The sequence below is a fragment of the Ostrinia furnacalis genome, unplaced genomic scaffold (assembly GCF_004193835.3).
Source record: "Ostrinia furnacalis isolate ACB-3 unplaced genomic scaffold, ASM419383v2 OfSCF4936, whole genome shotgun sequence".
Lineage (NCBI taxonomy): Eukaryota > Metazoa > Arthropoda > Insecta > Lepidoptera > Crambidae > Ostrinia > Ostrinia furnacalis.
The window spans coordinates 1,704-27,239 of NW_021135175.1; the positions used below are offsets into that span (position 1 = coordinate 1,704).

Sequence of the window (25,536 nt, forward strand, 5' to 3'; positions counted from 1 at the left end):
GCACGACACAAAACTTGTTTAAGCAGCTTTTACGAGGAAGCGAAGCGCTTGCACAGTAAATATTTTTTCTCGCAAATCTCGTCAACTTATGAAGTTGTGAAGATACTGCCGCTTTTTCATCCAAGTTATTTAAGAGTCCTCGCATTTGTTTCTAAACTTTTCCATATAACTCGGAGGTGGTTGCGCTGGCTCGCTGCCAAGACGTAGCGTTCCGTCTAGCCGCTCTAAGAACCGCCCTCTAAGCCCGATGTGGAGATAAACACTGAACTGCATAGCAGCAAAAAATCGCTTCAAGCTACTGCAATTAACTACCAACCGAAATCATAGCTAGCTTCGTGCGGCCGTTATTTAAACTCAACTCGTAATTAGTTTCAAGACGATCCAGCACTGTATGAGCCGGTATTAACCCAATTAGCAAATATCTATTAACGTCTTTCGTTCGATCTTTCTTTGTAGCCTTTTATATTCCAACCTTTTAATCCTATTAAATGATTATATCTACTCGGCAACAATCTATCTATTATATAAAAGAAAGTCGTGTTAGTTACTCCACTTATAACTCAAGAACGGCTGAACCGATTTAGCTGAAAATTGTCAAGGAGGTAGTTTAGAGCCAGGAGAAGGACATAGGATACTTTTTATCCCGTTCGAAATTAAAAAGTCTGCTTATTTATTGCCATTAAGGCGGAACAAAGTTCGCCGGGTCAGCTAGTATGCGTATAAAGTAAAAAGTGTTGTAACGAAAAATTAATAAATGTTTAGGGACCTTTTCAATGATCTACCATATTAAAAATTCAAACTAAGGCTTTAGGCTAAACGATTTTCACCCTCTTTTGTGCACATGCCGGGAATCGTGATTTTTATACCCATAGTTATTTAGTCGACTCTACATTTGACCCGCAGTTTTGCTTTGGATAGATTTTGGGAAGTCCGGAAAAGGTGTCGTTTGTCAATTTTTGACAATTTGTAATTTGGACTGTTTGTTGCATTCGTTCTTTTCCTGTTATTTTCATTCGGACGTCATGTTCATGATTCAATACTCAAATCATTTATTCAAATGTACAATGACCTAACGAAGTTTGGTTTGGACTAAACACACAAGGAGATTTAACACTAACTACGTGTAATCTGTTTCCCATCTGTCAATTTAAACCAAAATTACTAACGTTGAATAGTAATTTAGGAATAGGAGTTTTGTGTAATGATCTTCATAAGATGAGTAGCTACAGCAATCTACCTCTTTATAAATTCATGTTGGTATAGCTAGATTAGAATTATGTAACTCTTCCCCTTCAGGTAGATGCTTTTTATGTGCTACTAATTCTTGTGGACCAAGAGATATGAGGGTAAAATATAATCCTGTCTAAAGGTACTGTAAAGGAACCATTCCGCGTTAGAAATGAGTTTCATAATATGAAAATGTGTTTTCATGAAGCTTTACCCTTTCCCGTACCTGAAGTTAAAATAAAAACATAACTCAGATTATTCACACTTTATGAGTTGATGGTTTGTAGTAGCTTTGTGAATAGTAAAAATGTTTTTATTTTACTGCATAATATGAGCGAAAAGCTCACCCTCTCTTTTATTATTTTTTACCTCTTGTATTCGAACTTTAAAGACTGCGAACTCTCTTTGCGATAAACTACAGTGACCGTAAATTTTCAGACATTAGGAAAAGATCTAACGAAGAAATAAGTTAAAGTAGGTTCTGTAGCACGGGTACCACGAAAAATCCTCTGTCAACTACTTAATTTATTTTGATTCGGTAAATTTAAATAACTTTTTTATTGTTTCAGGTGGAAGAAATACGAGAGATGATAGACAAGATTCAGGCAAACGTCGAAGAGGTAAAGAAGAAGCACAGTGCCATCCTATCCGCACCGCAGTCAGATGAAAGTAAGTTAAAACTATTTTTATTTTTGATCCTCATTCGGGTCGGGGGACGACGCTGTCTGTATTGCCACAAAGATTTAAAAAAAATTATGAAAAAGAAGTCTCTTCATAATTAAAGGTCATATTCTGAAAATAGAAATAAGCCTTGTTGTTGTAAAATGTTTACCCATTATATCCCATTTCAAAATTTCAAATAGTAGCCGATATTTCACTAAGTTAAAATGAAAATTTCTATAAATACCAGTTGTTTGCCGTCTGATCGTCTCGTCTTAAATATGTGGCGTAGGTTGTCCGAAGTTAGTGACATGCCCACACATAAATTGAAGGGCGAAGTTGGTGGCATTTGCGCAGCCAGACGATTGCGGGGGCGGCTCGTCTGTCTTCATGGGATCTTGTGACGTCATTGCTCCCTCGCCATACAGCCAGAAACCTATCATATGCAAATGCGCCACATTGCAAAATTAGACTAGATTACTCGAGTGCCTTAGACTAATGAGAATTCTGATAGGAGAAGCAATTATTCAACGAAATGCCCTCCGCCTCATATCTAAACTAAATATAGCCAGGTCAATGAAACTGGCTTGGCGGCCACGGCTCCGGTGTTCATACGTAAATTTTCGGGGCTTACCATATTTAGTTGAACATTTCATTTGGCTATATTTTACTGTACACGATAAACTCTGAAATATACCGGAGCTATATTTTTATGCGGGGTTTATGGAATAATGCCCACAGCTTTGTTTTATCGAAACATTTATCGTTTTGAGAGCTTATGTATGTCAATGTGGCTCGCGTATTTCCTCTCTTTTGTAGAATAATAAATTGCCTCAAATACTTTTAGATGAATTAACATTAATATTTTTTTCTCTGAGACTGAAATAGTCGGATTTTCTTCCAATTTTGGCGTCTTCAAGTTCAATAACAAGTCCTTGGAATATTTTAGTTCTTCACCGATAGCATCAGTCTGTGTTTCACGACCCTAAGGGTTGTTCTACAACATGATTTAGTCATAAACTTGAAAAGGTATAAAAACGCGACTATATCAATAAATATCATAATGTTGTTGAACGGGCACCCACTTGGGGCACGGTGGACCCTGGCGGGACGTCACGAATAGTCACGATTAGCCATTGACCCGACCTAAATAGCTCGGAATAAGCCATCGACGGCGTCGTTATATTGAACAAGTTCACGATAACGTTTTATGCGTCTATTAATAATAAAATGGGCCCAGTTTGTACCCTTGAAACTATGTAATGAGATTTGTTATTTACCTTTATTGAATTGTAGTGAAAATTTTACATGTTTTTGAGGCTAATAACTAATTTTAAACAGAATACATGGTACGCCTACGCCCCATTTGATGGAATATTATTTAATCAATATTTTCTAGGAAATATCATTAGGATTGCCCAATGATAGTTCCTAAATCAATGGATTTATCTTACATCGTGATCTCATCATGTTGGGACTTTGGGATGTGTATGCGACGAACACTAACTCGGTATTATTGGGTAGGTAAATCGGTTTTTATAAGATGTCTGTGTTTCCTCTGACTCTCTTGTGATTCATGTCGTTAATGTTTGCTAATAGCTACTTCCTTTGGTTGATCGATTAATTCTACCAGTATAAGAATGACACACAGGAAATTCTTGCCTCATGCTTGTCTCATTCTTAGTTCAATGATTCGTTCAGAAATTGTATACGTATATAGTATATAATTTATGAACCTAGCAAGAAAACCACTTTATCGTCCGTCATCTGTCCCTCAGTCGTAGTCTTTGAGCGATTGGAGTATACTCAGCGACTTTCTCGGCAGAATTAATGAAGTGGTATTCTGTAGCAGACCTTCTCAGATATTCATGAATAATTTAAAAAGTATAATAATTTTCATTCATTTATAATATTAGAAGGATCCACTTAAAGCCCAAGTTCAGCCAGTATCAGAAATCAGAATCTATATTTACCTTGTTCAATCTAGCGATTCGGCTTTCCCTAAATATTTGAAAGTAATTGGTGGATTCGTTTTAGAAATCAATGAAAACCCATTAAATTTCCTTTCGGCGAAATAGAGGGGATCAACTTTAACATGAATCGTGGAGTGGTGAAATTGGATTTTATTTCAAGACTTTTTTCCTCGTCTCGACTTGGCCTGTCAGGCAATTACTTTCGGAGTGCTGCTTGCTTCAAATGACCCCGTATAGTACCTCAAAGTTGGAAAACAGCGAGCACGAATGTTACACTCAAACGACCCAAATAATGCAGCCATTATGTGCAGTTTTCCTTCTCTACGTAATCGTGTTGTATTGTGCTGATGTGACGAAGCAAAACGTCACATGCTTTCCGACGACAATCAACGAGCACGATTTACCACTTTAGAATTCGGTTGTATGTGACCTATTAACATGCTCGTTCATCTAGTATTGTATTCTTTGAAGATTAGTCTTATCATCAGCGTTTATGTCATCGCTAATTATAGCTTGAAACTCAGCATCAGAATTTGAAAAGATCTAAACGTATTGTTAACTTCAGTGTGATTATTATTCAAGACAAGTCACAAGACTTTTCCATCGACCGAGACATTTCGATACAATTGCCACTCAACATCACTTTATTTAATTCCATTACCCATCCAGGTGATAATAGACTGACTTCTATCCTAAGCTTCAACTTAATTATTTACATTGACAGTAAATTATGGTTTTGTATTCGACCTGATCGTTCAATGAGATTGAATGGAAGCTCTGAATCACTGCGATGAATAAATCATTTAGTTATATTTGTAACTTGTTAACTGTCAGTTCGCGTGATAAATTGGATTTAGGGCCTGTGATACAGTTATTTTGTTATTTTTTCGACGTTGCTAACGATCGAAGGATACGCCCGTATTTGTTTCCTTGTTCGTTGTTATTCTGAACTCACTTGCCACAATCAGACCGAGACATTCGAAATTTTCGCGCAATCTCAGCCACAATGGCCGAACGACCGTTTAAAATAGAACGGTTTGGTACTACTATACCTTTGTTAAGGTTATTTTATTGCAATGTTGTTATTTCCCTTTAAAAGTAAGAGGTGTTATTAAGGATGGTTAGGAGGACGTGTGAAAAATGTAATAGCCAACTCGCGGACAAATAATAACTTTAGCTTTCTTATTTGATAAAATCAAATGTGTGTTGTGATTGATGACTAAATCAAATTATGAAAGCAGTCAATTAATGTTCCATCCATATTGATGGCAGTAAGGCCCAGTTTTTCGATTCATAGTTAAAATAACAAATCGTTAAATTTTGCTACTAATGGTTAAATACTAACAAAATGTTAACAAATAGTTAAAAAAATGTACTAAAAGTCAAGCTAACCATTGTTCGAAAAACATTTTTTTCTGATATTTAACCACTTGTCATTTGACATCTGTCAAATTTGACTATTGGTTATTTTAAGAGCCATTTCACAAAAATATTCCNTTAAATACGAATCAAAAAACCGGGCCTAAGTATTATTTTTGACAAACTAGGTGAAATAACCTTAATTAGTCATGTCTTAACAAACGTGTAATAAAACCACTAATTACTCGTACATCTGGTATTCCGTTACGTATTCTCGCCCAAATAACACGCATTTGTTTACAAACACTTGATTAGGATTGTTCTCACTCCAAATAATAAATTCGCGAACTCATTGCATAGAAATGATGCTTATTAGCGCGTCATACCGAATCAGCTTAAAATATATTATCCTCAGTGGGCCTGTTTATCCTCAATGACGTTAATTACAATTAGGTAATTACATTACGACTCGTCCCCTTGATTAACATAGTAGAAAAGAAAAAACGCCGGTTGTATTTGTTGTCTCTCTTTCTCTGATAAGGAAAATGAACAAGGCGACGTAATTATTTTGTTCTATGTATAGTTGGTTATTTAATAATTAACATTGTTTGCGATAATACTGAATGATGACTATAGCAGCTAGGTGTAATTTGATTAATCGGCGTTAAAACCCTGTTGTTTTCTATAATTATTGCTTTCATTAGACAATATTATTTTCAGTTACGTTTTAATCATTGGAAAAGGTCTTATTAGACGTGGAAAAGCATATCATTCCGCATCGCTAGTTAATTTTCAATAAAAACTTAAATCAGAAGCTGGAATAATCTGTGCGATATTTTGGACATGTCATTCAAAATTCACCGTTGTTCACGAAATATATTTCAGACAATTTTCGACGCGGTCATGATTACTAATACGTATAATATTGTATGGAAACTCGATGTACTCGGTAACGAGTGGCAAAATTTATACACCTACGTGTTTCACGTATTGTCGAAACATTATTTCACAGTTACAAAACAAAGTTACTAATGTAGTTATAACAGATAACGACTACATACGTTCATTTGAGAAGTAATAAAAGCCATGATACATTGTTAAAGTTTCACGGAAATAGGCGCATAATATCGGAATATTACCATCCTTTGAAAAGGGTCTGAAAGAAAATGAAAATCTAAAAAGATTTATTGCTATTATAAACCTCAATTATGCTAAAATGAAATAAGCTATGATTTATTCAAATAAATAATACGTGCGAACTGATATAAATTGGGAAGCTAAATTGTATTTTTTAATTAATGATATCCATCAATCGGATAAGCCGTATCATATTCCATTTCTGGACTTAGTTCTGATTACTCCGGATCAATGATAAACTGGTTATTATTCAAAGCTAATTTCATATTTCATTATACTCTGTGGTGGATGATCGATCGATAACGTTAGCGTAACTTCTCGCTGCTTATTATCGTATTCCCATGCATATAAGGCTAACTTAACTTTGTTCCGACGCCAGGTAAGGCAGTTAAACCGTAAAAGGTAGATTTGAAGTCGTAAAGAGTAGCTATGAAGTAGGTATAGTCTCAACACAAAGGTCCAAGAGTAGTTCCTTCTGTTCACTTTGTTACTGTGTTAATGTCCCTCCAGAGATCCCATTGCGAAATAACACTGTAACAACAACGATCCTAACTCTGGCACGTTGCTTGGTTACAGCCTTATACATATGAAGGAGTCTAAGCTTGTTTTTGTGTTATCCATTTATACTATTGTTTTATTGGATTCCAAGAAGAAAAAGCGCCTTAATTTAGCCAGTACCAACACCAACGAGTGAGCTTTGTGACTATTACGTAATACCAAAAAGATATAATGTCAGGTCAAAGAGTGCCAGTAGTAGCTACCAACCACATGACGGTTACTCCAACAGACAGTTTTTCATTTCGAAATTTGCAATTTGTAACTTCAGATTGTAGGTCAAACAACGCTCGACTATCAGTTCCCAGAGTTCATAACAAGAGAAGACTGGGCTTCATACTTCACGGTTATCTCGTGGAATATCCGCCGCCATTGGAAAATTATCCGCTCGTTTGCGTATGCACACTCCAAATAGTTTATGTAAATTTGAAGCGGGTTATTCGCTGATAAACCGTGGGCTGAGCGGGTACCCTCTTTGCATGAAGTAGTGTTAATGGTGAAATGTATGCCCATTCGTTAAATAGGGGACCGGCACTATCCCGGAATTTTAAGAATAATTGCGTTTAATTCGCTTTATGGCTCTGAAAGCTGGGTGTGTGGGCGAGTCCATTACAAAAGTATCAAATTAATAAAATACACAATGTATATCAAATTTTCCTTAGAAACCATTTCGAAAAACACAATTAGTGATGTTATGGTGTGACGTTTTGATAAGAAGCGTTTATAGGATTGTCCAATAATGTTGTTTTAAAGAATTATATCTTGGGGAGTTTTTTTTTATGCTATCGAAGTAATTCTTTCACCGTTGTTTCTTTTATTGAGAGGTCAATCTTTAAAACACCAAAGTAAAAATTGGTGAGGTCCCATATTACAAGAGGCTTTTGGATTATTACCATGTGTGGAAGCACGTGCTGTAATCAGTGGCTCCACAATCAGGTCGATACGTCTCCTGCCATAGGAAATGCAATTTCCTCTCCCGGCGTATTCGGGAAATTTACTTTCCTTGTGAACATTGAACAATCAGAAATGTTGCGTAGGCCTCATACTTAAGTGGATAAAGTGCAAATTAGAATTTTTATGGTAAGGATCATAGGGAAATTTTGACTAATCGATTGTATCTCCACATTGACGGTATGATAAAATATTGTAGTAAGAGTACCTAACCATGTGACGATTACGTTATTTTGAAATTATGTGTCAGATGACCGATCTTATTGTCGCCGAATATAAATTAAATCCTGGCCTTTGCCCTCATAGTATCTTTGCTGAAATAATTTTGCAGCTTTTATCGCATTACAATCAAAATTGACCCGTGTGCAGTCAGGGCCAGGTCAGGGTTACAATGAACCGTTTGTAATCTGTTAATAAAATGACATGGCCGCCGCATTCAACGCAGTGTTGCCGTTTTCCCTAAATACTGCATAATTGCAATTTCTGCAGTCCGGTCTGGATTAAGTAGGTCTAGATTTTGATAACGAACCTGTCTTAATCTTAGCCCTTGGGAAAGGTTCCGTGAACGTCCTTTCTAAGATCTTAATTTTCTTATAATTGCCGCATCGTTTATGTATGGTATGACTTTTCTTCTCTTTATCTGTTTGCCACAAAATGCTCTCAAATAGTGCGTGTCAATTGATTCGTCACATTATTTCTTCTATAGACTATAGTTTTCATCTAAGACAATTTTGTATTGTATCAAACATACATTTTCATTAGTGACAAAATGAACAAAGTACTAATTGTACCGCTCCGTTAAGCGCTATACTGTAATCGTTTGGGTAGTTATTAAGGCGATTACTTCTTCGGCAACTTCGCCCATAGAAGCCGCGTGCTGCTTGGGTCAACTCGTAATGGACGAAGTTCGTTATCACCGCCGCCAGCGCCACTTGGCTCGTTGTTTACCGTGCAGATTACTTGATTGCCAATGTTCGGTATTGTTCGATACAAACTGTTTGCCGGACTTCTATTTTGAACTGATTCAGTCAAACCGCCGCTGCTATATTGAAATGGGTAGTTTGGGTTGCTAACTAGTTTTGGGAGATTAGTTGTTGTTAAGTATTGGTTAGGTATGTGTTCTGCTTATGAATATGGACTATTATGGACCATGTTCACTAATATAATAGGTATAATGTATTTCCAGTAAATACTTTTTATCTGATTTTGAATATTTTAAGTTTCTTCAGTACCTTCTAGCGTCATTGTAAAAGTGACGTATAGTCATGAGTAAAACACTATTTTACCACCATCCATATAGTTAGAATAAAATGGTTTTAAATAGAGACTTCCTTTGTTTTACGACAGGAACTGCTTTATCACCATTTGCGGGAAAAGCCTGTGGGTTAGTAGGACTCTCCCATCAAAGGATTTCCCCTCTATCAACCAGTTAGGCTTAGTAAGGTTCTATCCAGTAATTTCAAACCGTTTTGCTAATCGAAATCGTTAAATTCAACGATGAGATCACTGCGTAGAAAATTATATCGCCCACTCAAAATATCGGCCACTATTCCAGCGTGGGTTGGACAGTAATTTTATTAATAACGGTACTTGACTCGCTGATTTTATGAAATGGCATGGCATTGCAATATCTAACCAGAGTTTTTTTGTTCATTTCAGAAACAAAGCACGAATTAGAAGATCTCATGGCTGACGTCAAGAAAACTGCCAATAAAGTCAGAGGAAAATTAAAACGTAAGTTAATCTTGTTTAGTAGAAACCACTGCGAATAAACTTGCAGCATTAACTTGATAAATAACTTAGCACTGCTCAGATTGCAGTAGCGCGAGACTAATAATAATACAAAACATCATTGTTATTTTCCTGTTGCACACAATTTGTCACTTTCTGGTACTCTTCTATTTCCGTTGTTACGATTTTCCTCTCTAATGACTACATCTGTTACTATGACGTATCTTTCATCACCTAATAAAACATAAACTAAACCATTATAAACCAAAATCCACAGACATAGAGCAGAACATCGAACAAGAGGAGCACTCTAACAAATCTTCAGCGGATCTCAGGATAAGAAAGACGCAGCATTCCACGCTGTCGCGCAAGTTCGTCGAAGTGATGACCGAGTACAACCGGACGCAGACCGACTACCGGGACCGCTGCAAGAGCAGGATACAGCGGCAGCTGGAGATCACCGGCCGCGCCACCACCGACGACGAGCTTGAAGAGATGCTGGAACAGGGCAACTCCGCCGTTTTCACCCAGGGGGTAAGTGCCATTTTTTCCATGTATAGTTTTTTAAACAAAGGGCTGTATGGATGTACTACTGGGATATGTGCAAGAGCAGGATACAGAGGCTGCTGGAGATCACCGGCCGTGCCACCACCGACCACGAGCTCGAAGAGATGCTGGAACAGGGCAACTCCGCCGTTTTCACCCAGGGGGTAAGTGACATTTTTCCATGTATAGTTTTTTTAAACAAAGGGCTGTATGGATGTACTACTGGGATATGTGCAAGAGCAGGATACAGCGGCAGCTAGAGATCACCAGCCGCGTCACCACCGATGACGAGTTGGAAGATATGCTGGAACAAGGAACCTCCGTCGTTTTCACCCAGGGGGCTAGTATCATTTCTCCATGTACTGTTTTTTTGAAAACAAAGGCCCGTGTGAACTTCTGAGACCGGTGCAAGAGAAGAAAACAGCGTCAGTTCTAAATCTAGCATAATTTCAAGTGGTGAACACTGCGAAGACACAGGCGAATACAAACTATGATAGCTATCCTGTTTTGTTATCGATCCGGTTTTGGAAGGAATTTAAAACTTACTATTAATGTAGATCTTAGCTACACAAGCAGGACATGCAGCGGTGAGAACGAGAGGTGGGAATAGTCCCGTATAGACCAAACTACGTCCTATTTTTCTGACTGTCAATCGATACTATCATTCAGTAGAAGCACAAATAATGTAATCGCCAATTAAAACGTTCCAGATAATAATGGAGACGCAGCAGGCCAAGCAGACGCTGGCGGACATCGAGGCGCGGCACGCCGACATCATCAAGCTCGAGACCTCCATCCGCGAGTTGCACGACATGTTCATGGACATGGCGATGCTCGTCGAAAGCCAGGTCATACAACCTTTCCATACTATCCATACATTTTACATGAAATATTTAAAAAACTTGAATCTAGTAGACTCTTTTGAGAGTAATAGGTAGTATTTAAAATACCTTCCTATGAACGCAGGGCGAAATGATCGACCGCATTGAGTATCATGTAGAACACGCTGTGGACTATGTCCAAACTGCCACACAAGATACAAAGAAGGCCCTTAAATATCAGAGCAAAGCTCGACGGGTAAGTTGCCTTGTACCAGTGCAGAATCATTCGTTGCTAATCTTTTGTTTTTTGTTTTGTTTCTCCCGCCCCGACACGCATCCCGTCATCCGAATCCCGAATCCTGCCATGTTTTGTTACGTGAACGTTTACGATGTCCCGTCCACCATTTTGTTTACGTTGATGATCCGGTGATTGGTTCACACCCATGCCTTTATGTTTATTTATGTTTTTCATCGCATCACAATAATTTCGCTTTGACTGTCGTGTTCTAACTGTTCATGTTGCTCCAACTAACACTGATGGAAATGGGCTTTCTACTCCCGATCTGTCTGATTTTATGTTTCACTAATATAACTTCATTGGTGTGTGCGTAATTTGCCTTTTGCATATGTTAATATTGTATGTTATCATTCTGTTACTAACGCTTCTAAAACTTTGTACTGTGTAACAAACCTTCCGTCGATGTAACTATCTAACTGACAATGGTACTTACTAGGGTAACACTAAATGTCATAAATGTAACACCATGTTCGTTGTGTCGGAGTTTTATGTATATTTTATTCTTTTTTGATTTAATTGACCTTGTAATACTATCCTCTCACTGTCTAACATTCTTAATCAGCATCGATTTGGTTGGTTCCTGTAACTTACCCGTGGGAACTGTGTAACTCGTATGAACCAATCGGCCGCATACGTCCCGTCCCAGCTCCATTACCTTAGGCGAGCAGGGCGAACTGATAGATCGCGTCGAGCATCATGTCACGCAAGCCGCCGAGTACGTGGACACCGGCCACCACGATATCAAACTGGCTTACGGCTGGTACCAAAAAGCCCGAAAGGTAAAGAAACCACGACCCACCAGGCTTACGGGTTGATACCACTAACAGAACTATGACTTTAAACACTTCACTGAAGAAACGAAGCTAACAAGACATCTATCATACGCTACGGGGAACTCGAATATGGTGCTTCCACGCGTAACCCAAAACCTGAGGCTATATCTGCCGCTATATCAGTTATCGAACTTTTATAAGTCTCTTGTCTTAAGTTTCCTTCATACCTTTTATCAGTTACATGCATGCTAAGCATTTGAGTTCGAAGTTTGCATCGTGTGGTCTTTGTGATCATCGGCGTATAATCGAAAAGGTCCGTTCGCTTATAAATGAAATATAATGCATGTTTTATAAAACGCACAGCTTTCAGTTATGCTCATGCACACCCATCATAAATGCGTCATAAATAACGCCATATATGTCGGACCAAATGCTCTACCGCCTTAATATAGCGCTTGGCGAACACAGATACTAAAATCATTGACCACTTAAAGCTAAAAATTTTAGCTAAACCATTGGTCAGTGGTTTCGTTCGTCTGAAAACAACGCCTTGACGCGTTGGACGGGCTTTAGTGTAAATTATGTACATTTAAAAACCCCACTATTTTTAGAGCTTGTTTATTAGTTTTGTGATAAACCATAATGTCACTGGTTGGTTCATATTCTATGGCTGACGAAATGACAGTGTGTTTAAACAACAAAATCAGAAAATTTAAAAGATCTTCAAGACTCGGCGAACAGTATTATTTTTTGTACACCATTGTGGTAAAGGGACCCTTGCTTTCGATGTGGTTGTGGATATTGCATGAATGAGGTTACAGGTGAAGTAACTTTTTGCATCATAACAGCTTACACAATAGTCTAAAATTAATGTTTTGAATTTATGTGCAAAACTGCAAATCAATACAGTATTACAGTTATTATTAGAAAATCAAATGCGTAATTTAATTATTTGAAAATACGTCAGTTGTTATGATGAATAAGATAACCGAATACAAGATCTTTTGAGTTTTTCAGTTCTAGCTAGAATCGAATTAATGCTCAAATAGTATTTTGAATCCCTTTTATTAACATAAGTAGAGAGATTCCAAATATGCTATTGAATCTTTTGTTTTGAGTATGAAGCTTCTATTTTTTTGAATTTCCTGTTTTTCATTATCAAATCGCTAAAAAAGTTTAGGATTGGAAATCGTGCAATTGTCTTCTCGTTTTTCTGCCATTCAATGACCAATATACTTCTTCTATCTCTATCTACTTAATACCTTTGTTGTCCCAGTCATTGCTCATACAGTTTTCTGTACAACAAGTAAGCAAATAACGGCCGGTTCACACATGTCTCCGTTTTACTGTTCCGTTTTATCGTGTACGTTTTTTTTTCTTCGATGGCGTAGTTGTATGAGAAACTTCACACATGACACAGTATTGTATACAGTAATACATACAAAAAACGTACACGATAAAACGGAACAGTAAAACGGAGACATGTGTGAACCGGGCGTTACACGTTCTCTGTATGAATCTGTTACAGAACAGCGTCTAGTAATAACGATTAAGTGAACTAAATATGTACGAATTTGAACTTACTTAGAATACTCATTATTGGCTCCGGTGACCTTTCGACGCGTCTTTCCATTCTATACATAGCCAGAACGCAAGGGTGTGAAACTAATCGAGTATAGTTTGGATGTGACTTTTTTTACTAAGCTCCTCCAAACTATACACGACCAGTACGCATACGCTGCGTACTGCTCGCGTATACTTTGTAGTGACTTAGGTCAATTATCTTACTCCAAAATATACATCGTCAGTACGCATACGGACTAATCATGTATGTATTGTAATAAGTTCGCGATTACAATGTATACGCGAGTACTTAGTTGCATGCTCGTCATTTTGACTTATTTACCTCTCTTTCTATTACATATTAATTCATAACTGCGTGTCTACTTTAAACATTGAATCAACTTCGACACGTGCCATTGTTTTGATAAAGAGCTTTTTGGTGTTTCATATTCTGCCATAGAAAAGATATTTGTTTTAGGGCTGAATAACTCTTAAATTAAGAATTATGTATATCAAAATGATTTTTGTTCTTGAGATAAAAGCATATAAATAAAAATAAATATCCCTGGACATTTTACACTGCGCTTCTAGTCCCAAACTAAGCAAAGCTTGTACTATGGGTACTAGATAACGGATATAAACATACTTAAATACTTTTTTTGTAAATACATACTTATTATACATAGAAGACACCCAGTCCAATACAAACAAATATCAAAATATGTTCATGCACACAAATTAATGTTTGTACTGTGCGGGAATCGAACCCGCTACCTCCGGAACAGTTATCCGTTTCGAACCACTACACCGAACGGTCGACAATTTTAGTTAATAATGCACGTTTAACTTTCTTCATTCACTCTCACTAATAAATAATTGTTATTTAATTTGAAATCTACCTAATCAATTTAATTTCAGAAACCACTTACATTAGTGTTATAAATCTAGATTTATTATAATAATATGTAGATTCAGTAAAATAATAATATTTTATGTAATAATTAATGAATTTAAAAATGGCATCACCGTACGTGATCTACATAGGTAGTTCTTATTTCTAATCTCGAGGACAAAGCACGAGCATAATATCTAATAAATGTAATAATTTTAAATATAATTCCATATTTTATTAAATCAAATAAACTAAACACACTCTAGTCAACTGTAAGTGGTGTAGTATAGTTTGGAGCGAAGACGGAATCCATCCACGATACAAACTATACACGATCAGTACGCAAAATTCGTGTATAGTTTGTAGTGACCGACTTACAAAGAGACACTCCAAAATATACACGAGCAGTTTCCTATGGGTGCGTTCTGGCCATGTATAGAACGGAAAGACGCCCTTTCGACACCTAATAATTGTTTTATCTTGTGTCTCGCCTTTATCAGGTCATCGCCATGACCTTACCTAATACCAGGTTATAACTAAAATAACTTTTTATTTTTATTTTGATCAGTGTATCGGCCAAGTTCTTGCACTATTTCCAATCATATGCTTTAATAGTACTTAGCTAAAAAATATTAATTTATTACAAAACTAAATTCATTAAAATTGTAGTAATTTGACCCCCTATTTTAGCCTCACCGTAGTCATTATGCTCACATTTCGGCGATTTTATTTTGTTATCGTTTCTCCTTTGTCATTCCAGAAAAAAATCTTCATCATTATATGCCTGTCCGTAACGCTGGTTATATTAATAATAGTGCTAGCGACCTCGCTGAGTTAAGCGGGCCCTGCCGACACCTGGACAGTACGAATTCACTTGGTTGCCGCGTACAATACAACGTGTACATTCGTCTGTATACCATTAACATAGTCGTATGGATGTTGCTTGCATTTCTTTAATACAGCGACATTTTTGTTAACAATTGTCAACATAGTTTATGCATGACCACAGCATTATGCATTGTACGATGTGGCATTGAAATAGGCTGTGTTATGGAATGGGGCTGAGGTGATTTAATTGTCACAAGTCATTAAAACAGATATTATTACCATAATAATAAAATATCATTGACATTGTCCAAGAGTAATTGTTTAATACATTACGAAATTATTAACTAGTTTTAAAACACAGTCTGAATGTATTAGATTTAGTGTATTTAAATACATGTTTTGTTTCATCAATATTGCTATTGAACAAATGCCGTTATGGCTGATAGATTAAACAAAGACAATATAATTGTAAAGTGCAATAAATTGATTGTGCTTTAGGATATTTTATTAGGTCCATAATCTTCAATATTATTATGTAGCTTTGTTGGATATATCGCGCTACTATATACGATAAAATTATGTGTACATAAATTATACCTACACTTAAATTTAATTAAACAATCCTATGTTAAGGGATAGAATAATCACAAATAATGGGGGCACCACACGTTTCTAGTACACAAATCGTTAGTTTAAAATTTGTAACCTTTATTACAATATCATAAAGCTTGTTTTAGTAAGATACATTTATTCTAATCTATTTTCTGTTGAATTGAAACTACAAATTGATTCTGTAGTTATCATTTTATTCAGTTTCAATTAACTCTCTTTTTTAATTTCATGGAGTCGTAGAAAAATAACAAAATGGCTGACTTCAAATAAAACCAAGTATTCAGAAACAGGCTAATGGTGAAACCTTATTAATCTACGAGGTAATTAAATGGCAATCAGTATTTTACCTAATTTAAGTTGTCGAATGATTTATTATTTGCTTAGTTAGTAAAAAGTAGACGCACATAGCTATTCGCAGAAAAACCCTGTTGCAATGCATACTTTTACATGCTTAGTACATTTAAGCTTTTCTTAGTCCTTGATATCGAACGACTATACGCGAGTTTGTATGGAAACAAAGATGCGTTAACGTACCGCCAGAGGGCGCTATCTAAATTCCATACAATTCTCGTTACTCGACGATGTTATGGATCGATAAGAATTCACGTTGCCGAAGATTAATACGTCAATCTTTCGAATAGAGATAAGGCAAAAAGATTAGGATAGCTACTATTTTGAAGAACTTTGACTTTCTGTCATTACTACAACATCACAGAGCTTTAAGAGAAATAATTGAGAAACTAATTATGATTTCAGAATAACGCCTGAAACGATTTTATAAAAAAAAACGCCATATAAAATAAATTCAATAAAATGCACAGGGCTCGACTGTAAAGTGATGTCATCACTCTAATTTGTATGTCATAAAAATTTTCAAAGAAAATGTATAGTAAAAAAATATAGAATGCCTATTCTCTGTTCTAGAGGTTGATGATAAAATTATTGACGGGTATAACGAATTGTGACACTCGAGGGGTGTACTAGTTAAGATCTGTTTATTTTCTGTTGAATAATATTTAGTTTGTAACTTCAACCAGGCATCTGCCATCTTGTTTATTAGCAATATTTTGCGGAGGCTGTCGTTATTAAATCGAATAATAAATTTAAACGTATGGCGAGGTGTCATAATTAGATATACAAACGCGACGCGACGCTACATAACGTGTGCCATCGACAGCACATAATAAGATACATATTGTTATAAATCGCCTCAATATAGACGCAACCAACATTATTGAGTTGCATTTGTGTGCAAGTTATATTTAGGACGTGTATAAAGTGGCCTAGAAAGGGCCCATGTACTGAATAAACTATTTATTTCATTTCATTTGCCGTAGTCTTTACAGTCACTTTGCGTAGCGTTGTGTCGCGTGTCGTCGCATTTGATGTCGCGTTAAAAAAGTAAAAACACTTTTTTGGCGTATTTATGACGACAACCTTCTGTTTTATAAACTGAGCAAAATATTGTCACAGTGTTTTTTATCTAAGATATTTATAGTACTATTTACTCAATAATATTGTGTGTAAACGGCTTTTTCTTCTTAAATACAATTGCATTTAATTAGTAGCATTTCAATAATTAATTATTCTGCAAATCCTTACACAATTGTTTGTTAAATGGTATATTCAGTACCTTATTCATATATTTATCACATGTTTAATAATTTACTAACTGTGATGGAATACTTATTGATGTTATTATTTATCATTATATAAACTGTTTAGCTCAATAATGTTGGCATAGCATTATAATAATGTCCCCTATTAGCTTATTATCACATTTAATTAATCAAAAGACTGTGAGATATAATTTTAATGCCATTTTCAATATTATCGATTGTTAATTTACTTAATTACGTTGAAACCTTGAAAGTTTTTTTTTATAGTAACCTAATAATTAGTGTTAGTTTCCCTTAAAAAGAAAGGGTGTTACAAATCGTTTATAAAATGTACCAGTAAACCTTACTCGAGATGTAAATATGTTTATAATTTGGAAAGATTACATTTATTTATTTTATTTCGATTTTATTTCTTTTTTTTAACCTTCCAAGGCAAATGACGCACGCACTTAAGAGTACGGAGTATTAAAATTTACTGTTGTTTATGAGAGACCGGTAGTCTGGTCGAGGATATGTGTAAAGCGTACTGTTGCATGCTCGGCGCCAACAGAAGAAGATCATGATCCTAGTGTGCCTGCTCATACTGAGCCTGGTCGTCGTGGGCTACGTATCCAGCATATTCATGTGAGCGGCCGCTCGCATGCCGACCGCTAAATGCTCAAAGGTAACTGTTCGCTCCGGCGGGCGGGCGCGGGCCGGGCGTTGGAGAACAGTAACCAGTTTGTGACGGTTTTGTGACTTGTTTCGCCGTGTTATACAGGCTCGAAGCTGGAAACATTGAATTTTCGGATAGATCCAGTTTATTCTGTAACATATTATTAATACCGTTTGATAGAGCTCATGAACCACTTTCAGGATCAGTAACTAGTTTTTTGATATCTTGTATAGTTTAGAAATAATCGAGTGAGATCACTTACCGTTTCCACCCTGTATACTATTTCCAGCCAGTGCTAGTTTGTGAGTATCTAAGACTGACTGTAAATCATACACCTCCAGATTTCTGCGTGAACGGGCCAGACCAAAACTTAAACTGCCAAACTGGCCCTTCCACTTATTCAATGGAATTATCATCAACTTTAAGGCTGTTCCTTTCTGCTACTGGGTTATATTTTGATGGTTAATTTAGCCATTCAGTTATAATTTCTGTTGTAGAAATGGTCAGTCGGACGAGTCGAAGTTGTTATAATTCTTTGAATAGAAACATGGTGGTCATGCACGACATTTTGCAGTCACTCATCAGCTTCAGATTGGGCAACTCGCTTTTACGAAGAAGAAGCTATGCCAATCTTGCAGTTGATGTGCTATGTCGTAGATGGAACGGCACGGCGAAACGTTTGCAACAACGAAACTGTTTCTCGGACGCAACGGACACCCACGGCCGCCCGCTAACCAATACTAGTCACTAATGCGTGTTGTGTTTGTCCATTGTGCAGAAGAAGATAATGATCATGGTGTGCCTACTCGTGTTGGGCCTGATCGCGACGGGCTACGTGTATAACACGTTCTTCTAATTACCGGGGGCAGGTTTGAACTGACGAGTACCATTCTGGGCTTCATAGAACGGCATATTAGTTTACAATGTCGATTGCGTAGATGGCAGTTGTTTTACAATCATAATCATAAATCTAGAGCCATTTCAGAACATGAGTAAGCGCATTGAATTCGATCCAAAAGTATTGTTCGGTAATTGAAATTCGATTGGTTATAGAAATTTGCATGGGTCCAATACACTTGAATGTACGTGTATAAAGACCAAAGCTAGTAGGGCCTTGTAAGATGCTGATTTAAACATTGTAATCTTAAAGTGGTAGCAGAAGTCTTATAAATGCCAGGCTCAACAATATTCTCATTATATCCCCACTCACACTTACGTATTTATTGTTATACTATTTATAAGACATCTTTTTATCCCTATGCATGATTTTGTAGTTAATATTATTTGTGTATTGAAGTATATATTTTTTTATTCATAAAACACCCTGGTTTCCATTGTGACTGTTGCTATAGTTATAATGATACGCCTCAACTCAATTACCTGCAATATAAGGCACAATAAATTATTTAATTGAGATTGGAGGCAGTCAGTATAAAACTATAATCCTACTATAAAATTGAATTCACAGATTTTCTTGATTGATTGACTGAATTGATTCACAGGCACCAAGAGAATAATCGATAGCATATTTATTTTGTACCTTTTGCTGCTGTTCCCTGAAAATTTAAGATAAGTATGGGGCCAGCTGATGTGAGGGCCATAAAGGAATCAATTACAAATTAATTAATTAATTAGATTAGACTACAATTATTTATTAAAACGATTTTGTTATCATCAGTATTTATATTATGTATTGTAGTCATTATTTATCCCATAAATAAACAAGTGCCTTCGTCGATTACTTGCATCAGTATTCGGAAAACCGGGGTATCAGGCAGAATTATTATTAAATATTTACGCGAGACCTCTATTTTCCTTTTGTATTTTGTAGTATTTATAAAGATGTCTAGCGTATTTACTTAGTTCTTTTTCTTGGGTTGTCTAATTTATGAAAAAAAAAAAACAATTTAAACGTAACAATACGGAATAATTGTAATTTTTTTGTTAAAATTAAAGTAGGTACTTATGAACACAGAACATCTAAGGTCAAGAAGAGATGATGTTGAATTGTTCATACAATTATTAATGCTGAATGAATCCTTTCAATTTTTATTAAAATTACATTCATGTTTAGCACGCATTTAATAAAGCAGCATGCAGATGTCAAATCTTCGATCAAAAATATAAACTTAGGATGACACAATGTTCAAGTTGATTTAAGGTCACTATAATTACATAATTATTTTCATATAGGTTTTTCTTATTGGTCGAAGATGATAAACCAAGGTCCGTATTTTGAGATAAAGCTCAAAATTCGATTCAATCTCAAGCTTGCTTAAACCTATTCAAGCCTGTTATTGGTTTCAGTATCAAGCCCAATAACAAGGTTTTGAATTTATGTATTTTTGAGTGTAGATTCGAAATTGGGTTCTGTCTCATAGTACGGGCCTAAATTATTATAATTGCTTCCTACACACATGGCAAGTATAAATCAGACAACCCTTTTATACCCCCACATTATTTTCTCTTTTAGCACCCTTATTTAATTTTTCTTATTAAGTATATATTTTTACTACAGACTTACTAATGTAGACATATTTCACTAGGAAGTTTTTACGTAATATTGTAATTAGGTACATACAGACAACATTATACAGCAAAGTATACATAATTTAACAGATATTTGGACCCTATACAGTTGCTAGATCTCGTGATAGAACTGACGAGTATACAATATTAGACTTATTTAATTTTACACTAAGAGACGTATTCCATAGCCTTATTGATAGATTTATTAATTACTCGAATGTCAGTAAGTAGATTTTATTATATGTTTGAAAGTTTATTTTGCTAGTTTTATAGTGAACATTGAATTTGGTTTCCAGGACAGTGAAACAAAGAAATATCGTCGCATTCATAACGGTGCCTGCATTCTGCCTGGCTCGGAGCCCCCGCCCGCGGTCCCGCGCGGCGCCACCCATCAGGGCCCGTTCTGCCACCTTACAGTTGTTAAATCATGAGCATTCGCTTATACTGTTCATTTAATCAAATTATTCTAAGACGCAATAATCCATGATGTAATTAGTAAGTACAATATGTAGACATTAATAACAATACTTAGACCGTTTTCGTGAATTTATTCTTATAACTGAAAGATCTACAGATAATAATCTATTCGTTTAACGGATAAATCCGCCGACGGAATTAGTAATCGTATTATTAGTGTAAACATAGCTAAGCGTGGAAGCTTATAATCAGCCTAAAGACACGACACTTAATCATATTTATGCAACAACTACAATGTCATTTACTATATTTAAATAATATACGCAAAACATTATAGTAGCATTTTCAAAACCTACGATCTTTAATTAAAACGGGTAATATTAAAGGGCAGAAAGACAGTACAAGTTATCAGTATTCGAATCGGTACAGCGGTACACACGGAAGAAAGGTTCTACCTCACCCTATACGAGTAATTCGCAGCGTAACTGCAAGTGAGATTACTTGCGCCAAAATAGGTATGATGTTCAGCCGGATGTTTGATTTTGGAAGAGTGGTGTAGCCGTAAGGTTGCAACCTGCGCGCGAGGCGCCGGCCCCGGCTGTCGCGGCCCTCCCTGGCACGCAGACTGGCCCCACCGGGCCCCACGGCTGGCCCCCGCGCAGCCGGGGCCGGCGGCTTCGCCCGCTCACAGCATATCGCGCCGGCGTGCCGACGCCGTAGCAATAATGTTCGATTACAATTGTAAAATTGTTTTAACTTTCGAATGTGTGATAGTAGATGCAGTTGTTGTTTAGTTAACTTTATAATATAATGAATTGTTATTGTGAGTGTAACTTTTAATAAACAGTAAGAGTACTTTAAAAACTTTTCAATATAGTAATACAGTCATACAAATTTGGGGCTTTTCGATCAGATTTATAGTTGGATGAATTATTGAAATTTAATTTCGTACCTTTTAAGACGCTCTTCGTTGTACAGTAAGATACATAATGTAGCCGTTTTAGCTAGGATAAATTTTTTAATAAATTTGGAGGTACCAGTCTTCAGCAATATAATAATAGTTATCGAACAGTATTTTACGTTTGTAATATTACTTACATTTTCGTAGAGAAAAATCACTCGAAAATTTAAGCACCAACATTATATTAGCATTTTCCTATAAGAAAATAATTATATTTAATGATAATTAAAAGATATTTGCGAAGGTTTAAAGTAGTCATCATAATGGCATATTGTTGAAATGTGGATATTAAGGATTTGAGAGGAGCGATGCGAAAAACGGCACTAAAGCCCTGCCCTCGCCCCGCGTCCCGCATATAAGAATATGAAGCAATGTTAATTTTAACATTTATAGCATAATTAGATTTTTATCCTTAAATGTAGGATTTCATCTAGTTGCCTTCGTAACGGTAGAGAAGTTAGGTGATACCTTTTCTCTCGGTAGCTTCATTATAAAGTGAGGTCAGTCGCAATTCCACTCGCCAGTCAATTGTTGCTTGTCTTCCGAGCAGGCGCTAGTCCCCTCGCTGCCGGCCGGCGTCGCCGCGGGCGGCTGTCGGGATGGACTGTCGCCTGGACAGCATTAGCACTCCGGCACTCTTAGCGCAAGGCTGCCTTTCAATAAATTAATTGCTGCATCAAACAGCTTCAAATTGGCGTCAAGGCAGATAGCGCCACCGACTCCCGGAGAAGTCCAGTACCTGCAATAAACGCAATTTGCGTATTAGAGTACGAATTACAACGGCTATAACGGCTGTACAGACCAAACTCCCACCTAATGTTGTCAATTACGTACATGATTCACCATGTGCCGTTGAATGAATTTCGCTGTTGTATTTCTTAGTTAAGACAGCCTCTAAGAACTGACTGAATGCAAAGATGTGTTCTAGAATTAATTACGTTTAATGTTTTAATATGGACTTGCGCTAAGATGCTTTGGAGATCAATCCCTAGTCGGCATCCAGCGGCGACGCCTTGCCTAGTGCAGCCTGCATTCGGCGCGCACTCCCGCGCTCATCTCGACGTCATGTCTTCGCGCTGACACTAGCTAGTTGCATCTAACCTCATCGTATTTCTAGTATAAGATTAACTGGTCTCGTTGCGAGACCGCGTACCTGACACCAATGTATCGTAATGGTAGGAGGAGCCGCAGTGTCGCACTGCGAGCGAGCCCACGGGCTCGGCTTCTCCGAGAACATTCGCACAACGCGCGGAGCAAGCTTCCGCAGTCGGCAGGGGAGTTGCGATCGCTTACAACGACCGACTCCCCGCTCGAGTTTATTTGTAAAATAAAGTGTTAGAGTAGGCATAACAAACTTCTAGTCAGCTTTCAATGATCTCTTATTCTGATAATCGTAATAATATCGCAGTTATAATCCTTCTGTTACTAGTGTACATAAGTGAGGTCCCGTGTTCAAGCGTCCGCGGCACACGTGTGCGGATCGAGACGCGCGTTCTAACAAATCTCAATGTTATCGTGAAACATAAATAGATATTTTCATAATCAATAGTATTGCATAATGTTGATTGGATTGCTAATTTTGTATAAGTACACAATTAGTATAGTTTATATACTTATGTGTCAATTCTTATAGCGTTTTATTACATTACCAGATGATAGCTAGTAAGTGTTAAACGTAATCCAAATACATAACTAACAGTGCTGTTTATTAAGCTTATTCGACAGTTTTTGTTCACATGATAATGAATGAAGATATACCCTTGTAAACTCTATCAATTATGAAACACTATTTAGACTTTATAATCAAATTCAATTCGGTAGATCCGTAACTGTTTATACATAATAAAACTGTTTAATTATCTTCTGGAAATTATGCTTGTGAATTTAAGAAACAACGAACATTCAAATGTATTTGTAAGATAATAAAATCATGCGTTTTGGACATTCCATAAATTCCAATTTATTAAAATGAGAAAGGAATTTATATTTTGTGTGGCTGTTCTATCTATACGTTTGTTTATCTCGCAAATATATTCCCCGCAAGCGTATCCTATAACATAGCATTCTGCTTGCTGCAGAATACCCTAATAATACGTGTAGGGTGTCCCCTACTTTATTTGTTGTGATACCGGCAAACGTCATCTTGCAATATCATTAAACAATTATATTATAATATCCTACTGTTGTAAGTGTTATTGATTCTTTACAAATTAATATAATATAGAATTTACTGTAGCAGTTTAACGATAAATGGGGTAACCAATTGTGACTTCGTCTTAGACACATTTTAAAACTTAAAGTTTCAAATACTTAACTCTCTCACCAAATAGAATTATCATCTCTCACAAACCTAGAAGATTGTTAAAACCTTATGTGATTGCAATCTGGCTGACTGCCCGTGTGATTGGCATATAAAATTTTACATAAAAATGACCTGTTGCTGGTATCATAGCAAAATTACAGCAATGCCAACAGCTGCGTTGAATAATCCCGCAAGTTTATTGCTGTACCCACTGTTAGTATACCCGATCATATTGCCAGTAGTCAACGGTAAACCTTTGCCAACACACTGCTTAGGGACATCAGCAACCAACTCAAGTATTCGAATCCCTGTGCTCCCCGCTTAAAGGGTAAATATTGTGGCAAGGCGTTGGCGGACTGGCAGTGTGGCCGTGTATACCTTATAATATTGTTTATTGGTAGAGTCGCTAGACTTCGATTGTAGTTAAATGTTCGTAATTAACAAGTATCCTCAAATTGTGCTTTGTTCTTTCAAACTATTTGATGTTGCTTGACGTTAAATAATGTGAAACATTGAAAATATTAGAGTCTATTATTTCATTTTAAATCGTGTTACTTTATAACATTTGTTTAGTTTAGACGAAAATGTTGAAATACATAGTTTAGTATGGTTCTACGAAAGTTTCTTGTACCTATATAAGTATTTCAGAATTTATATTAAAATTGTATCCCTCTTTATGATAAATTGTCTTGTAATCTTCTTATAAAGGAACACTGAAAACTAAACTATCATAACTAAAGTATTGTATTACAAATTAACAGTGAGATTCTGGACACACAATGTAAAATTCAAGTTAGATTGGTTTTATAGTCATATTCTGTACGTAGGTTATCAATCTGAAATTCTCTCATAATTATAAAATAAACGGTGTTTTCTGCTGTAAAATTTCGTTTTCATGTAAATAAATCCCTGTCCTGTAGGCCTAAGATGCGCGCCGTTATAACTTTATAAATATAAGATGGCGTGAAAACCGCCTATCACGGCGCGCATCTTAGGCCTTCTGAATCTTAGATCATCAAGCGAGTTAATTCCACCACATATTACTAAGAAAATTCTTCGTTTTTGCCTATCTTATCTCTTCTTTACAAAATTGCAAATAGTAATAAAAAGACAACATGGAATTGAGA

The 25,536-nt window shown here is 36.4% G+C and overlaps 1 protein-coding gene across 5 annotated transcripts; it reads left to right on the forward strand.

The window, feature by feature from the left end:
• The first annotated feature begins 1,781 nt into the window (after positions 1 to 1,781).
• Syx1A (Syntaxin 1A) lies at positions 1,782 to 25,262 on the forward strand. Of its 5 annotated transcripts, XM_028314928.1 has the most exons (7): positions 1,782 to 1,896; positions 9,522 to 9,596; positions 9,871 to 10,127; positions 10,850 to 10,987; positions 11,106 to 11,216; positions 18,979 to 19,069; positions 21,026 to 25,262. In XM_028314928.1, exons 1-6 carry the CDS (start codon positions 1,815 to 1,817, stop codon positions 19,054 to 19,056), a joined length of 741 nt encoding a protein of 246 aa, XP_028170729.1. In that variant the 5' UTR covers positions 1,782 to 1,814; the 3' UTR covers positions 19,057 to 19,069; positions 21,026 to 25,262. The 5 variants fall into 5 exon arrangements, with proteins under 5 accessions (XP_028170729.1, XP_028170728.1, XP_028170730.1 ...); XM_028314927.1 differs by having other exon boundaries at positions 18,979 to 25,262; XM_028314929.1 differs by lacking the exons at positions 18,979 to 19,069; positions 21,026 to 25,262 and adding an exon at positions 18,096 to 18,293.
• The last annotated feature ends 274 nt before the right edge of the window (positions 25,263 to 25,536 follow it).

Excerpts from the sequence above, each read along its gene's own strand:
- Syx1A (XM_028314927.1), top strand. The coding sequence starts at position 1,815 with ATGATAGACAAGATTCAGGCAAACGTCGAAGAGGTAAAGAAGAAGCAC. Across the intron at positions 9,597-9,870 it reads AGTCAGAGGAAAATTAAAAC|ACATAGAGCAGAACATCGAA; the intron begins GTAAGTTAATCT and ends CAAAATCCACAG. Across the intron at positions 11,217-18,978 it reads ATCAGAGCAAAGCTCGACGG|AAGAAGATAATGATCATGGT; the intron begins GTAAGTTGCCTT and ends TCCATTGTGCAG.